The 15,037-nt window shown below is 53.1% G+C and overlaps 1 protein-coding gene across 4 annotated transcripts in view; it reads left to right on the top strand.

Annotated features, from left to right (window-relative positions):
- Positions 1 to 15,037, top strand: part of ZZEF1 (zinc finger ZZ-type and EF-hand domain containing 1) — a 100,799-nt gene that overhangs the window by 52,383 nt on the left and 33,379 nt on the right. For 2 of the 4 annotated variants that reach the window (XM_042965374.1, XM_042965373.1), the window contains exons 26-33: positions 796 to 1,036; positions 3,424 to 3,503; positions 5,553 to 5,646; positions 7,079 to 7,547; positions 8,211 to 8,375; positions 10,873 to 10,992; positions 11,906 to 12,067; positions 13,556 to 13,685. In XM_042965374.1, coding sequence (XP_042821308.1) covers positions 796 to 1,036; positions 3,424 to 3,503; positions 5,553 to 5,646; positions 7,079 to 7,547; positions 8,211 to 8,375; positions 10,873 to 10,992; positions 11,906 to 12,067; positions 13,556 to 13,685 — 1,461 coding nt within the window. Of the gene's footprint in view, positions 1 to 795; positions 1,037 to 3,423; positions 3,504 to 5,552; positions 5,647 to 7,078; positions 7,548 to 8,210; positions 8,376 to 10,872; positions 10,993 to 11,872; positions 12,068 to 13,555; positions 13,686 to 15,037 lie in introns of all 4 variants that reach the window. The other 2 variants (XM_042965372.1, XM_042965371.1) reach the window with 1 other exon arrangement.

Here is a 15,037-nt window from a genome sequence, read left to right as displayed (position 1 = left end):
AACCGGCCAGTTGAGTCCGCCGATGGTGCCCGCTGAGTCGGACGGAGTGAACGATTCGTGTTGCACTCTTGTCCGTGAACGGCGGCGCTCGTGGTATTTCGTCAACTAAACAAGTTTGCCTCTCGTCCCCTTTCCGTCGCCCTGCCCTCTGTCCCTGCTCTACCTCTTGTCCCTCCCTCCCCCAAGTCACTCGGAGGTTAGCTGAGGGTCCAGGGCCTCTCCCCCGCCATCCTCTCTCTGTAGATGTGGCTTTTTAGCTGCGGCATCGTCTTATCGTCCCTTGTCATCCCACTGCCGAGCACCAGTAATGGCTCCCAGTGCCCACAGGGTGAAGTCCGAGCTCCTCGGTATGACGGTCGAGGCTCTATCCCATCTCCTTTCACCTCGCCACTCTGCCCTTTTCACCCCCACCCACCGCCCAGCCCCGGGTGAGACTTAAGGCCAGGTCAGTCTCGCCGCTGACTCTTGACTCCGGCTCAGTCTTCAGGGTCCGGCCCAAAGCCCACTCCCTCCCAGAGGCTCTTCTTCGTGACATCAGCCGCCCCGGGGGCTCTGTCCGGTGGGCTCTCGGCACTGGGCATCCCTCCCTGGCATTTGGTGCTCGATAACCTTTTGCTCTGTGGTGGCGCTGGGTTCACGCCCTCACCGTCTCCCTATGTTTACCCTGGTTTTCAACCCGTGGTTTCCCCAGAGCACCCCGTGTTTTGTCCTTCTCCTCCGGCCCGGCAGGTGCTCGCCGAACCGTACCCCTCGAACGGCTGCGCTCACCGGGACCCGTTGTTGTTGTTGTTCCAGGTCACACGCATCCCCGAGGATCCCTGCCGCCGTCTCCTTCTTGAGTTTGTACAGGCAGACCCTGCCCAGAGCTGCTGTGGGCCACTGTCAGAACTGTGCAAGGGACTCATACAGGCATGTAGAAAACAGGCCCCAAAGACAGATAGAGTTGCTGGTTCCACTATTGATCAAGCTGTGAACGCCACCTTTGCTGCTCTGGTGTGTCGTACTCCAGACTTATATGAGAAGCTGCAGAAATATGGTAACTTATACTACAGGGAATATTTCTCATCCGAAGGCCAGTTGCTAAGTTTTAAGAAAGCGTATCTTAAGTGAAAATTTTAAAATATTTTCAAATATGAACGTGTTTCTACCACCGTAGACTTCCATCTCATTAAGTCCTACTCTGCCGGTCAAGAGATTCGTGACCAGTTTATAGTCAGTGGATTGTCGTGCGTGGCAAGTGGCCTTGAGTCTCCTAATCGACAGGTCACTTCTTTCTCCACAAATCTCATGGAAAACTGCCAGCAAGTTTAACGGGAGGAAACCCTGACTTGGGTTTAGTCTCAGGCAAAACTGTAAACTGGGGGCCGGTGGCTCTGACCTTCCAAGAGATGCCGGTTACGCCCGGACCCGTTGAGGTCATTCAGTGTGCTGATAATCGGGGACGGGAGCGGAGGTGTCCGCTCGCACCTGCACACAGAGCTCCTGTAGCGTTGCCCCTGCTCAGCCTCCTCTGTGGGCAGCACGCTCCTTGCCGTCGCGCGCACCTGTGTCCACTGTGCGTGCAGCCTGCGGCCTCATAATAATCTCTCTCCTCGTCGTCTTTCAAGGGAAGAACATCTCACACTCTCCCTAAAGACGACATGGGGTGTCCCCGAGCACTTCTGTGGCGCAGATGAGATGAGCGGGCGTGGGTGGTTTCTCCCACCTGAGCAGGTCATTGACGGCTGCTGTTACCGCGATCGCCGCGAGGGTCACTGCTGCCCTTTTTGCCCTGTTCTTTGGAGCTCACTTTGCAGAGTTTATTTCCTGATTTCTAAAACATCTCCATTAATCCCTCCTCCTTCAATTCTTAACTATTTCCTTTAAGAAGCTGCTCAAGTAAACAAAATCCACATGGAGGCACGAGTGATTTATGAAAACAGCCGTCCCATGGAAGAGTGTATCTCTGCTAGGGGGTGGCGATGTGTCCTGTCAGGTCTTGAAGCAAAAATCCAGTGTATGTTTTCACAATCAAATTATAGTAAGAGAGCTGGACCGTCTCAGTAGATGGACAAAAGCCGTGTGAGTTGACAGCTAGGAAGCAGGAACACCTGGCTGGTTTTGTCGGTAGAGCCTGCGACTCTTGACATCGAGGTCGTGAGTTCAAGCCCCACGTTGGGAGTGGGGTCTACTTAAAGTAACAATTAAAAAAATAACCAACAAACCCTGAGAAACAAAATTTTTGGCTGGTTGCCAGTTCCCTAGCTCTTTTTCAGATTGTGTTCAGATACCACATATCTTATTTCAGGAGAGAAACACACAGTCTGATGTGGGAACTTGGAACACTTTGCCGAATATAGGCTGTTCCCAGGATACCCGCCACTCGGGCTTTGGAGGCACCGTTGGAGGCCCTCAGTTCCTTAGGGCTGTTCACAGGTCCTGCAGGATGGGCTACTTTAAGGGGGGCCCTTGTCTAGATCACTTGGTCACCTTTGTGTAAAAGTTGGTCAACCTTTCGCACTAGAAATATACGGCAGGAGTCTTTCACCTAGACGGTAAACTACGTGAGGGCAGGGTCCAGGTCTGTGTTCGTCAGCATTGTGTCCCCAGGGCCTGGTATAGAGCCCGGCACATCCTGCATGTTCAGAAAATTGTCCTCGCATCATATGTCCGCTTGCCAGAAAGCATCATGCTGTTCTGACACATTCTCCTTGGGTTTTTACAAGACAAGAAAGAAGCAGGGCTCATAGGTCTTTCTTTTAAACAAACAACTTTTTTGTTATGTTTCTGATTATAAGAATAATACCCATGGAGGAACTTAAAAAGTACAGAAAAGCTGAAAATAACGATCAATTATAATCTCATCAGTTCAAGAACAAGTCTATTAACATATTTCTGCATATCTACCTGGCCTTAGGGTATATATGTACCTACGTGCACACTGTGTTTTAAATACGTATGTTCTTTATAAATAGATAATTTTGTTTACTGTTTCAAAGCTGACCTTTTTTACTTAATTTATACCGTGAACCTTTTTCATGTCAATAATAATAATAATTATTTTTTAATAACTATTTTTTATCCACTTTTAATACTCTATTTTACTTTTAATATTTTTGATAATTTACTCTCATATTTTTACTTTAAATATTTTACCCCGTTTAATAGTGTGTCCGTTTCAGATGTTGTTCACTTGAAAAGGGTTAGTTTGAAGTAACACAGAGAACCCATTCCAGGTATTTGTGGCTTAACTGATCTTTATTACGTCCAAGCGTCTTCCTGCCCGCAATGTGTGTGCCTCAGGGAAAAGACTCTGTGTTAGTAGTGTTAGGAGGTTTAGAAACTGATTTGTGCATAAATTTGATTTGGTCGCATCATAAACTGATTTGGTCGCAGTAGTGAATTGAGCTAACTGAGCGCCCTCTCCTTATCTCCTCTCCCCAGTAAAAAGTGGGGGCCACACAGCCCTGAGCGACGAGTTTGCACAGGTGTACTATTTGGCAGATGGGATTCGGATATGGATGGTAAGATTTTCCTTGCATGGGATCTTTATGTATTTTGAGTTTTTCCCACCATGGTTTCGTTGTCATTAAGGTGTAACAGCCCTCTTCTCAAGAGCGTAACCTTAGGAATTTTTTAAAAACTCAAGTTCAGTGACAACATGAAATCGTAGTGTGGTGAGCGCGAAGGACGTTCAGAGGAAACAGGGTGCGTGTGGGGGGCTGTCACCCCAAAGGCCACTCTGCGAGACCTCGTGGACCAGGTGGAAAAGCACTGTGGTAGATACGGGACAACCACTCGGGGCTTTCAGTGGGGGAAAGGCCATTGTCAAAGGGGGGCCCTTTCTGCATGGTAGAAAAGTGGTTCCGTAGTGACCGTTCGTTGGTGACAGCCAGGAACTGGAGGAACAAAATGTGCACCGGTAGGAGGACGGACGGCGAGACTGTGTGTTACCTGGCTGCCTCAGCGACGCTGCAGCGTGAGACGGTCACGTACCGCTGTGCCGCAGTGAGAGTGAGCGAGGCGAGCCACGCGTGTCAGCTCACACACGGGTGACGGGCAGAAACCAGTCCGAGAGGAAGTGCGAGTGCGCTCCACCTCACGTTAAGTTGACACGCAGCCCGGGTCTGTGGCGCCATGGTGCAGACGCACAGGAATGGCGAACGCCGTGCTCGGGAGATCGTTTTTCTCAGGCGTGGAGATGGACCCTACATGTTACTGTTTACGTGTTCACAGTCGTCTTAAACGCTGTGTAGTGATTGGGAGGAGGGGATGGACAAGGAGACGGAGTGCAGGAGACTGACCGTGGTCCCTAGGTAAACGTGACAGCTGCTCCAGGGGTAGGATGGTCAGGCTCCGTGGCCGCGGTTGAGGGGTGCACAGCGGTGTGGCGTCCGGGACCGTTCCCGCGCTCCTGCCTTGGTGACTTGCTGGGCGCTGGAAGCATTGACCAGACGGGGGAAAGTGCTGGAAGCGTTGACCGGACGGGGGAAAGTGGCCTTGGGTCTTTGGGAGTAGGGGGTGAGTTCAGCCTGGGATGTGCTGAGGATGAGAACATACGGGTTATCAGAGACGCCTGGCGGTAGGGTTCAGCAAACGTGGAAGAATCTCACTGGTGCTTCACGGAAACGTCAAAAGAGGGATGACGATAGCTTCATGCCGTCGGGGATGTTTTTTTAAGGTGTGAGTTTACCCGGGAACAGAGAGGCCTGACCAGGATCCATAGCGATCGGAGCATACACACCAGATGGATAGATAGATGGGGACCAAACGAACAGATTCTCAGAAGAAACTGAGAGGTCCTGCCCTCAGAACGGTGCGAGGAGGGCCAGAGCGGCGCTGGCAGAGGAGACGGGGCAGGCAGTGGCAGTCGTTGAGGACAGCGTGTCCGACACAGGCTCATTCCACAGGCGGCTCAGGTGAAAGGGTTTGGCAGTGGACGAGGCACAGGCTAGGCCACGCTTCTGGTCTAGCGCAGCACAGACTGCCGATAGCTGGACAAGACGCCAGCCTCCTTCCCCAGACCGTGGCCTCTCGGGTGGCACAGACGGCCTGCCGCCTGGGCTGTGCGCACTGTGGCTCCCACTGTGTGACCACCGCCCCCTGCCCGGCAGGCTCGGTGTCGCTTACGAGCGTCCCCTCACGCAGACAGAGGGGAGGTGAACTTTTGGTTCAACTTCAGCAGACTGGAGGTGTAACCCTAGCAAGACCCTTCGCTTCTCTAGACCTCTGCTGCCTTAGCTGCGCTTGGTCAGCTGTGGGTAACAGCCCCCCCAGCTCCAGTGTTCACAGTTTTCGAATAATAGGGTTGGGGTAAAACCCCCTCCAAACAATGCATAGTTGAAAAGAAAGCAGTGTTGCACATACACCTGCAGACACATCCATCTTTCAAAGTCTGGCTTACTCCCAGGACAAACAAAAGCAACTCAGTCCCGTGTCCTTGGTGGCTGGAACGTAATGGTACGGTTCTCCGTGATGTCAGTGCTGCTGGGTGTGTTTGAAGTAGCATCCTGTGGCTGTTCTGGCAGCCTGGCCCGGACAGTGTGGTCATGTGGCTCCGCCTCTCCCCCCAGCTAGAGATGAAGCAGAAGTCCCTGATGAGCCTGGGGAGCGAGGCAGAAGGAAGGCATGGGTCCGAGGCTGCCGAGCTGAACCCTGAGAGCCTGGGTGAGTGCGCCACTCAGCCTTCTGTCTGCGTGGCCTAGGGAACCGGTGACCCGTCTTCTGGATTGTTTTAGTTGAAGGTGTGTTGACCTGAGGAAAGTAGGAGGACAGGAGCTACATGTAGTTTCCAAGGATGGTCACAAAGAGAAAAATGCCAGAGGAGTAATTGTTTATTTTTTTAATTTTGTTTTTTAACATTTATTTATTTGAGAGAGACAGAGCATGAGCAGGGGAGGGGCAGAGAGAGAGACACACACAGAATCCAAGGCAGGCTCCGGGCTCCGAGCTGTCAGCACAGAGCCCGGCGCGGGGCTCGAACCCACGAACCGTGAGATCATCACCTGAGCCGAAGTCGGACGCTTAACCGACTGAACCACCCAGGTGCCCCAGGAGTAATTGTTTATTAATATGACCCAAATGCTGACTCTTTCTCATTACTTCTCTTAGGACAGAGACGTCAGGTGCTTTTGAGCTACATCTTGTTAATGCGTTCAAAGTGTGCTCTCACTGAGTGTTCAGTAGATTAAGGAATTACCTGCTAATTTCTTAGTGATATCATGGTCAGTTTAAAAACTCTTACTACTTTAAGGGCCTGGGCGGCTTAGTCGGTTAAGTATCCGACTTCGGCTCAGATCACTATCCCCGGTTCGTGGGTTCAAACCTCACATCCAGCCCTGTGCCAACAGCTTGCTCAGAGCCTTGGAGTCTGCTTCAGATTCGGTCTCCTTCTCTCTCTGTCCCCTGCTCTCTGACTCTCAAAAATAAATAAGTGTTTAAAAAAAAATTTTTTTTAATAAAACCTCTTACTACTTTAGAGAAATGTGTTGAAGTGTTTAGATGAAATAGTGCGATATTGTGGTCTGCATGGAAATAATCCAGGGAGGGAGCGGCTAGCGAGATGAGACTGGCCTTGGGCTGGCGTTAGGGGTGCACAGTGGGGTCCTTATACTCTTCTCTCTGCATGTTAGAAAACATCCACAATAAAACTTAAAAAAAAATTTTTTTTAATGTTTATTTACTTTTGAGAGAGAGAGAGGGAGAGAGACAGTGTGAGCAGGGGAGGGGCAGAGAGAGAGGGAGAGACAGAATCCGAAGCAGGCTCCAGGCTCCAAGCTGTTAGCACAGAGCCTGACGCGGGGCTCGAACCCACGAGCTGTGAGATTGAGACCTGATATGAAGTCGGACGCTCAACTGACCGAGCCACCCAGGCGCCCCAATAAAACTTCTTTTTAAGTGTGATGACCATGCTGGGGAGATTTTGACTTGTACAGTGAGACAAAGGTTTATTTTCTTCAGTAGAGGTGTATATCACTGTGGTAACCGAGGTATTTCTCGTCTTAAATTACAGAGTTTATATAGATCATTTTCTCTCCAGAAGTAAGCAGTAAGTTTAGTTTTGACTTTTTTCACTACCTTCCTTGCTGTTTGCATTTAGCGAAAGAGTGTATTCAGAAGAGTCTCCTGTTGCTAAGATTTTTGCCCATGGGAGTGAGTTCAGAAGAAAGCCGTGACGAGTTGGCGGCCACAGATGACGTGGATCACCTGCAGCCACGCGACAGGCGCCCGAGGACGAGCTCTGTGGTGGAGGAGCATTTCCAGGCCTCGCTGTCTCCCGTGGAAGCGGCCACACCTGCCGTGAGGGACGGGGGTCCCGGCTCGGAAGCGCAGCCACACCTGCCCCCCGGCAGCGGCCCCCCTGCCTCAGAGGTGCCCCCTGCCGCCACTGAGGAGCCCTCGTCACCTTCCGCTCCCACCCGGCGGCCTCCCTTCACCCGAGGGCGACTCCGGCTGCTCTCCTTCCGGTCAGTGGAGGAGGCCAGACCGGCGCCCACAGTGAAAGAGAAATACCCCCTGCTGAGGGATGTCCTGGACTTCATCAAGGACCAGTCCCTCTCCCACGAGAGGTGAGCCAGGCAGCGCCTTCCCAGCACCTTCTCTTTTCGAGCTGTAGGCACCCAGGCTGGTCAGAGGCTTGAGGTTCACGTGAAGGCAAGCAAGTAATACTTGAAAGAGAGATTGAGATTTGTTCTAGAACGTTCAATGAAAAATCGGGTGATTATTTTTTTTCTTTTAGAGGTGTATCTTGCCATTTCAGATTTGCACGTTACACTGTATGAAAATTGCACCTCAGTAATGTCCTGCTGGGGTGCAAAGAAACATTTGTTATGGTGGCTGTCGTTTATAAATGTGTCTTTTTTAATTCTGGGAGAAACTTAAGATTTGATACTTTCTGACAGAATTGTATACCTGTGGACCTACATCTCTGGAAGTATTGCATATTGCATGTTTTAATTTCCCGTCCTGAGAGTTAAAACTTTGTCTCTGTGGGGCAGTAAAGAACCCAGCGTTCCTTTTTGGTGACTGAATTTGTCAGTCTGGGCCGTGGGGCTTCTGGACAGTTGGCGGGAGCCGCTTCGTGTTGCTGCTGGGCAGTGACTAAAAGTAGCCAAGAGGTGCTGGTCCCCTCCTGAGTGACCTTTCTGACGCCCTCACAGCAGTCCTTCCGTGCTGTTAACATGCCCCCGCTCGAGCTCTCTCGGTGCCCCTGACTTGGCTTCTGTGTTCAGTGTTGTGAAGGTTCTCTCCTGGAGGAAAGCCCAAGCGCAGAGCGTCCTCGAGGTCCTGAGGATAGTTCAGTACTGCGTGGAGTCCCTCGGGCAGCCGCACTGCTTCCAGCCGCCGTGCATTCTCTTCCTGCTGGAACTTCTGACCTGCCAGAAAGAGTTTACCAAGTAAGTCCAAAGTCCATACCTGCAAGGAACACCGGCAGGGGCTGTCTTCTTTAATCAGTAACTCGTATTTCCGTGGAGGATGCGAATGTATGTTTTTGGTCAGTTCTCTCATCCTGTGGAGAAAGGGCTTCTATCCTTTTGGCGAGTAAATACCAGATACGAGTTCGCTCCTCCTGATGAGTTTATCAGCTGTATTTGACCAGACAGTGGGGATTGTATTCCCTCGTACCCGTGCTCATCGGTCAGCTCCTGGAAGCTGTGAGCTGACTTTAATTTTCTTCTACAGTAAGGACACGAAGTGTTTCACAAGGTTGTTCTCATAGCTCAGTCAGTATTTCCTGAGCACTATGCTGGGCGCTGTTCTAGGTGATGCATGTGCAGCCGTGGACAAGGCAGGCAGGATTCTTGTTCTGATGGAGCTTGTATTTTATGGAGAGACAGACAATAACAGAAGTCCATCCATCCATCCATCCATTCGCCTGTGTAATCTGCCCGTCCTGGACAGTGATACACAGTAATCCGGTGAAGCTGCTGTCGTGTAGGTGGGGTGGTCAGGGAGCAGGCTGAGAAGACGGCCTGTGAACCGAGAGCTCAGGTTGAACTCGGGGAAAAGCACTGAAGACCGAAGGAACAGGGCAGAGGCCTTAGGGCAGGGGCTTAGCCCGAGGAACAGAATGAAAGCCAGCGTGCCTGAGTGAGGGAGGATGGGAGGAGACCCGCTCAGGAAATTAGGCAGGGCTCAGGTGATGTACATCTTTGTAGGACATGATTTAAGGTGTTTGGGTTTTGTACTGAGTCGTGGATGGGGGACCCCAAGCCCGGGAGGAGCATACTGGCGTTTGCGTTTATGAAAGACCCTTCTGGCTGCTCTCTGGGAAAGCGTGGGCAGAAGCAAAGTAGTTGGTGGATGGTGATGCGCTTTCCTGAGGGGAAGAGAATGGAAAAACAGATCGGGGAGAAAACCAAAGTTGTTTGGTGTGTTAGGTTTGAGCTGCCTCTTTCACATCCAAATACAGATATCCAGGCAGTGAGGGTAAGGGTCTGACGTTCTGCAAAGAAGCCAGGGTTAGGGACAGAGTCTCAGCACATAGGTGGTCTTTAAAGCTGTGAGACCGGATGGCCAAGAAAGAGGGCAGAGGTGGACAAGAGCGGGCTCAGGACTGAGCATGAAGGGCATCTCTTTATTCAGAGCTGAGGAAGAGGGGTCAGCTGAGGAGATCAGGAAGGAGTGGCCATCAGGAGCGAGCACTGGGGGTGGTGGGGTCATGGAAGCTGAGAGAAGAATGTGTCATGCGCTGATGTGGGAGGCTGCACCACGTGAAAACACACTGGATCTGCAGTCTCATCGGGGCCGTGGGGCCGAAAGCCCAGGCGCGGCGGGTTGAGAGGAAAATGGGGCGTGTAAAATGGAGGGAGAGACCACAGACGATCATTTCGAGAACTTCGGCCTCAAAGAGGAGCAGAGGACAGGGGCAGAAATGCAGGGGAGATGGGATCAACGGAGGGTTTTTAAGAGGTGTCAGAGCGTTCGTATGCTGGCGGGAGAGCATCAGTTTGAGGCGCACTTGATGCACGGCAGGTACCGTGTGACTCCAAGGGGTCGGCTTGCACAGAGCCCAGGAGGCCGTCTGTGGCTGCAGGGGGGGTCACAGCATGGATGGAGGCACAGAGACGGGGGGCGCCCATGTGGCCTTTCCGTGTTTAAACAGAACGGCAGAGTCATCAGCTAAACATGAAGGGTTGGGAGGAGTGGCGGCCGTTTAAGGAGAGGCAGGAGGGGTTGAAATGGTAACACCAAGTGAGAAAGGCAGGCTGACTGCCTGAGAGTTTTGAGCGCTTGTTTGAGAAGTGCCTCTTCCAGCGACGCTGTATGTGTATGGTTTATGGTGAGGGGGCGTGTGTATGGTGAGTGTATGGTGAGGGGGCGTGGGGTCTCAGCTGGGTCTGCGGCCCAGAGAAGAGAGGCACGGGTGGCGGTGGGCGCGAAGCGACGTCCTGGGTCATCAGGGAGGAGTAGGTCCTGTGGTGTGTAGGGCTCCTTGGGGCTGAAGTCGCTGCTGTGGGGGTCGGGTCGCAGAGAGGGTGGGCAGGCTGCTCTCAGGTGAGGGTCTCAGAGGTGATGCCATCACCGTGGTGACAAGGGTCAAGGTGGAATCTGTGAGGGGAGACGAGGGTGGGTGTGACTGATGAGGGCGAGTACTTAACCCAGAACCCGAGACCCTCGGTGGTGGTGGCCAGCCATCAGTTGGGGGCAGGTTTATATTAAGAGAGAGAGTGAAACGATTGCCGCCTCTCACTCCTGGCGCCGGCCCCCCGGCCCCCCCACCCCCACCCGTGACCCTGCTTTGCCGTTGCTCCCAGCGACTGCACTTGTGCTCAGGTCCCCGGCCAGTCTGTGCGGGCGCCGCGTCTTGGCTCTTTTTCCTGTAAGGAATCACAGTTATTAAGTAAGCGATGGCTTGGCAATCAGGTGATCAGTGTTTTCCTCTGTTTCTAGTTATTTTGGACACTTGGAGGGCTGTGGCGCAGACCTGCACAAAGAGATTCGAGACACTTACTACCAGTTTGTTCTATTTTTGGTCAAAGCGGTTAAAGGATTCAGCTGCATAAATGACAGGTACTGTATAACTGCGCCGTTTCCAGAGAAAGCGTTCTTCCTACTTCTTCTGATTTTAATTTTTTTTTTTTTTAACGTTTATTTATTTTTGAGACAGGGAGAGACAGAGCATGAACGGGGGAGGGGCAGACAGAGAGGGAGACACAGAATCTGAAACGGGCTCCGGGCTCTGAGCTGTCAGCACAGAGCCTGACGCGGGGCTCGAACTCACAGACCGTGAGATCATGACCTGAGCCGAAGTCGGCCGCTTAATCGACTGAGCCACCCAGGCGCCCCCCTACTTTTTCTGATTTTAGAAGAAATACGTGTTCAGCGTTGAAAGTATAGAAAAACAGAGTTAAAAAGAGCTATGATCCCTGATCTTACCGTCTTGAGCTCATTGCCAACCTACTGTATACTCTGTCCCAGCTTCTTTTCTGTGTGGTGTGAGCGTTTTCAGGGGGATGGTTCTTGGTCCGTGTAGGGATTTCCAACCTGTCATTTTAGTTTCAGATGTGTTAGGTGCAGTCTTAGAATTTGAGTAGAGAGCCCTTCCCCAGGCGCCTCCACAGTAGGTGCTTTAGACAGAAACCTCGAATCAAATGGTCTCCCTCTCCTCCTACGCTGACCGACCTGGGCTAATTCGGGACTGGCCCTCATCTTGCTGTTTATCGGGAGGTGATCTTTATGGCTCCGTCCTTGACCGTAAAACGCCCCCTGAGGTAGGCCTGGCAGGGCAGACGCCTCACTTCGTGCTTTTGGAGCTCTTGCTGAGCTGTGCTTTGACGAGGGCTTGTGTGGGGCGTGTGCAGTTTGGAAGGACCAGCCGTCCCGTCTGCTCTCCACCTGCAGACACAGCGGGTCGTGACTTGCATTGTCTTGTCCCCCTGGCGATGGACAGCGTCCACAAATTGCACCGTCATGGGCTCTCTAGGTCCCTGCTGCCTGCCTTGTCCTGTGTGCAGACAGCCCTGCTTCATCTTCTGGACATGGGCTGGGAACCTGGCGACCTCGCTTTCTTTGTGGACATTCAGCTACCAGATCTCCTCATGAAAATGACACAAGAGAACATAAGTGTCCACGACAGTGTGATCAGGTAAGAACCCGGTCCTGCGTCTGTGGCTCCTCGAGCGGATCGTGAGTACTGGGGTCGCAGCTGGGTTCCTCTCGTTGGGCTCCTCCCTGTGTAGTGTCCTGGCTCGGGCACAGACCAGCCGGGTGACTTTGAGCAGGTACTTGGAGCCCGCTCTGCCTCAGTTCCCTCCTCCTCACGCCTGGAGATAATAATGGTACCCACCTCCTAGGATTGTTGTGAAGGGCAGGTGAGTTCTGTTTCTCAGGGGTGAGAACAGGGTCTGGTGCAAGGAAGCGTATGTGACTTGGTGGTGGTGAGATTGGGGACTTGGAGGACAAGGACCCTCCGCATTTTTGGACACCCTGGTACCGCTTGTGGAATCGGAGAACCCTTTTCTCTATTCTTTGGTTATGTGCATATAGGGTTTTAGCCGCTCTACCCTCTTGCGTATCGTAAAGACTTAGTTTATGAGAAAAAAATAGTATGCGGATTTTCTTTCCTTTCCACTTTTAATGTCTCCTCCCTGCTCAAGTCCACTTACCCAGGAGCCAGTCGTGTCTGTAGAAAAGACAGAACAAAACGAGAGAAGGAAGGCAAGGGGAGAGGCTTCGCTTTGTCAGACATTCTGGGGAAGGAGGTGGCACAACAGCCATCTCCTCGTTCCCCAGAGCCTGGCATCGCCCTCTGTGAGGGGACGCAGCCGGGGTGGGGGTGAGGGGGTCAGCCAAGTAGCCCCACCCCCCCATCCTGCCACTTCCCTCCGTGCCCCGCCCAGAGTGGAGTCTGTTGTGTTTGCATTTAGCGGCGAGCAAATCCCTTTGTATGTAAAATTCTGGTGCTAAAACAAATTATGAACTGAAGTTATGGAAATCTATAATTTTTTTTATCTAAAGGAGCCCATGGGAGTATCTATATGAAATTCTTCTTTGAAAGGAGGAAACTGAGGGGCACCTGGGTGGCTCAGCTGGTTAAGCCTCCGATTTCGATTTCGGCTCAGGTCATAATCTCACAGCCCCTGAGTTCGAGCCCCACGTCGGGCTCTATGCCGACAGCCGGGAGCCTGGAGCTGCTTCAGATTCTGTGTCTCCCTCTCTCTCTGCCCCGCCCCCGCTCACGCTCTGTCTGTCTCTGTCAAAAATAAATAAACGTTAAGCAAAAATGTCACGAAACGAGGACACTGAGCAGAGCGGAGTGTGGTGCCAGGGCCTCAGAGCAGCTGACGGGAGAGCCAGAGCCCGGGTCTCCCGCCTGCCTCTCTTGCTGGAACCGAAAAAGTTCGCTATGGCTCCAGTGCCTGGCACAGGATAGGGTCACCACGAACGGCTCGCAGGTGCACTTGTGCCCTGGGGGCACACCTTTCAGGCTCCGGCTCCTTACCCACTGTCATCTGTTCCTTCTCACTGCTGTGTACCTCTCGGCAATCTGGCGGTCCTGGGACGTCTTCGCTCGGCAGCGTGAAGGGGCCAGTCTGCTCCCCAGCGTGCTTTTCTCTCTGTGTCCTTCTTGCAGCCAGTGGAGTGAAGACGATGAGCTTGCTGATGCCAAGCAGAACTCAGAATGGATGGACGAGTGTCAGGATGGCATGTTTGAGGCCTGGTATGAAAAAATAGCCCAGGAAGACCCAGAGAAGCAGAGGAAAGTAAGACCTCTCAACTGGAGTAATCTGAAGTGATTTGCTGGGAGTTTGGAGAGGAGAGTCTGCCCGGGGGGTGCCCGCAGGCCGGCTCCCGAGGGTCCTGTTGGTGCAGCCTGAGGGGCCCCGAAGCCCGGATTGACCTCCCTCTGAGTGCAGCTCCCTCCTGTAGAACCGGACTCCCAGAGTGTGGGCTCGCGAGGGGCCCACGTCTTCCTCCCTCCACCGAGAGAAGTGCTGAAAGCCCTGGGCCCCGGTGTCCTCGGGCAGCACACGCTCTTCCTGTAGGCAGGTGACGTGGGGAGCCATGTCGCAGTCGTGGGCCGCCCGGCCAGCTTGGGAGCAGCCGAGCGCCCAGTCAGAGTTCCGTGGTCCAGACGCGCGGAGGCACCGGGCTCCGACAGCCTGCCGTGTCTGTCTCCGCGTTCGGTGTGGATCCATTACTGCCACACTGTGCCAGGCATCTCCTGCCTCAGATTCGATCATTTTCTCAGGATCGCGTGCCTACTGTGTGCCAGTTAACGGTGGTCACGTAGCACCTTTTGGTGCTCAGATGGGGCACGCCCACGTGGCCTCAGCGAGTTTTCTCTCTCCTGTGGTAGTGTCTTACCGAGAGCCATCAGTAGCTCCAAGGTGGTGTGGCTTGTGTGCTCTGATTTACTTCCTGCTCTCCAGGCGGTCCTGAGGCCTGCAGCTCCTTTCCAGTAAAACCGGTGCTTTTGCTCATGCCGAGGTGCCCCTGCCTCCCCGCCCCCCATGGAAGGTTTCCCTTTCACGCGCCTGCAAACAGTGCGTCCTCGGCAGTGTTTCCTGTTTCTCTGACGCTGCTCCGTCCAACCAAGTACCCAAGCTAGAAATCTGGATGCTGTCCTCGACCTCTCCCTTCCGCAGCCCCACGTCCAGTCTGTCCCCAAGGTGCCGCACCTCGGCCTCCCTAGCTTCTGTCAGGCCTGCCCGCCTTTCACCGCCCTTGTGTCACGGAGCTGCTTTGACAGCCACTCCCGTGGCCAGTCTGCCCGACTGTGGTCTTGCCTCTTGCGGTCCATCCCCAGCTCGGTAGCCAGAGGAACTTTTAGAAAGCTCAGAGATCGTTCCTCCACCTGCTTCCCCCGCGTTGTACTGCCTTTTACGCTCAGGTACTGAATTACTGACAGTCTTACGAACCACCGTCCCGCTGTCTCATTCCCTCCTGTAGAACTTGCTACTGATGGTGTTTGTCATGCCTGCCACGCTCACCCCCACCCAGCTGACACCCGTTTGTCCCTCGGGTCTCAGCCGAGGACTCACCTCCTTTGAAAACCCTTCACGCCCTTCCCAGTGGCCGCTGATACCCCCTGCAGGGTTCTCTCGGCCCCTGA

Source organism: Panthera tigris, chromosome E1, assembly GCF_018350195.1.
Source record: "Panthera tigris isolate Pti1 chromosome E1, P.tigris_Pti1_mat1.1, whole genome shotgun sequence".
Lineage (NCBI taxonomy): Eukaryota > Metazoa > Chordata > Mammalia > Carnivora > Felidae > Panthera > Panthera tigris.
The sequence above is the reverse complement of the archived record's forward strand: the minus strand, read 5'-3'. Positions and strand labels throughout refer to the sequence as shown.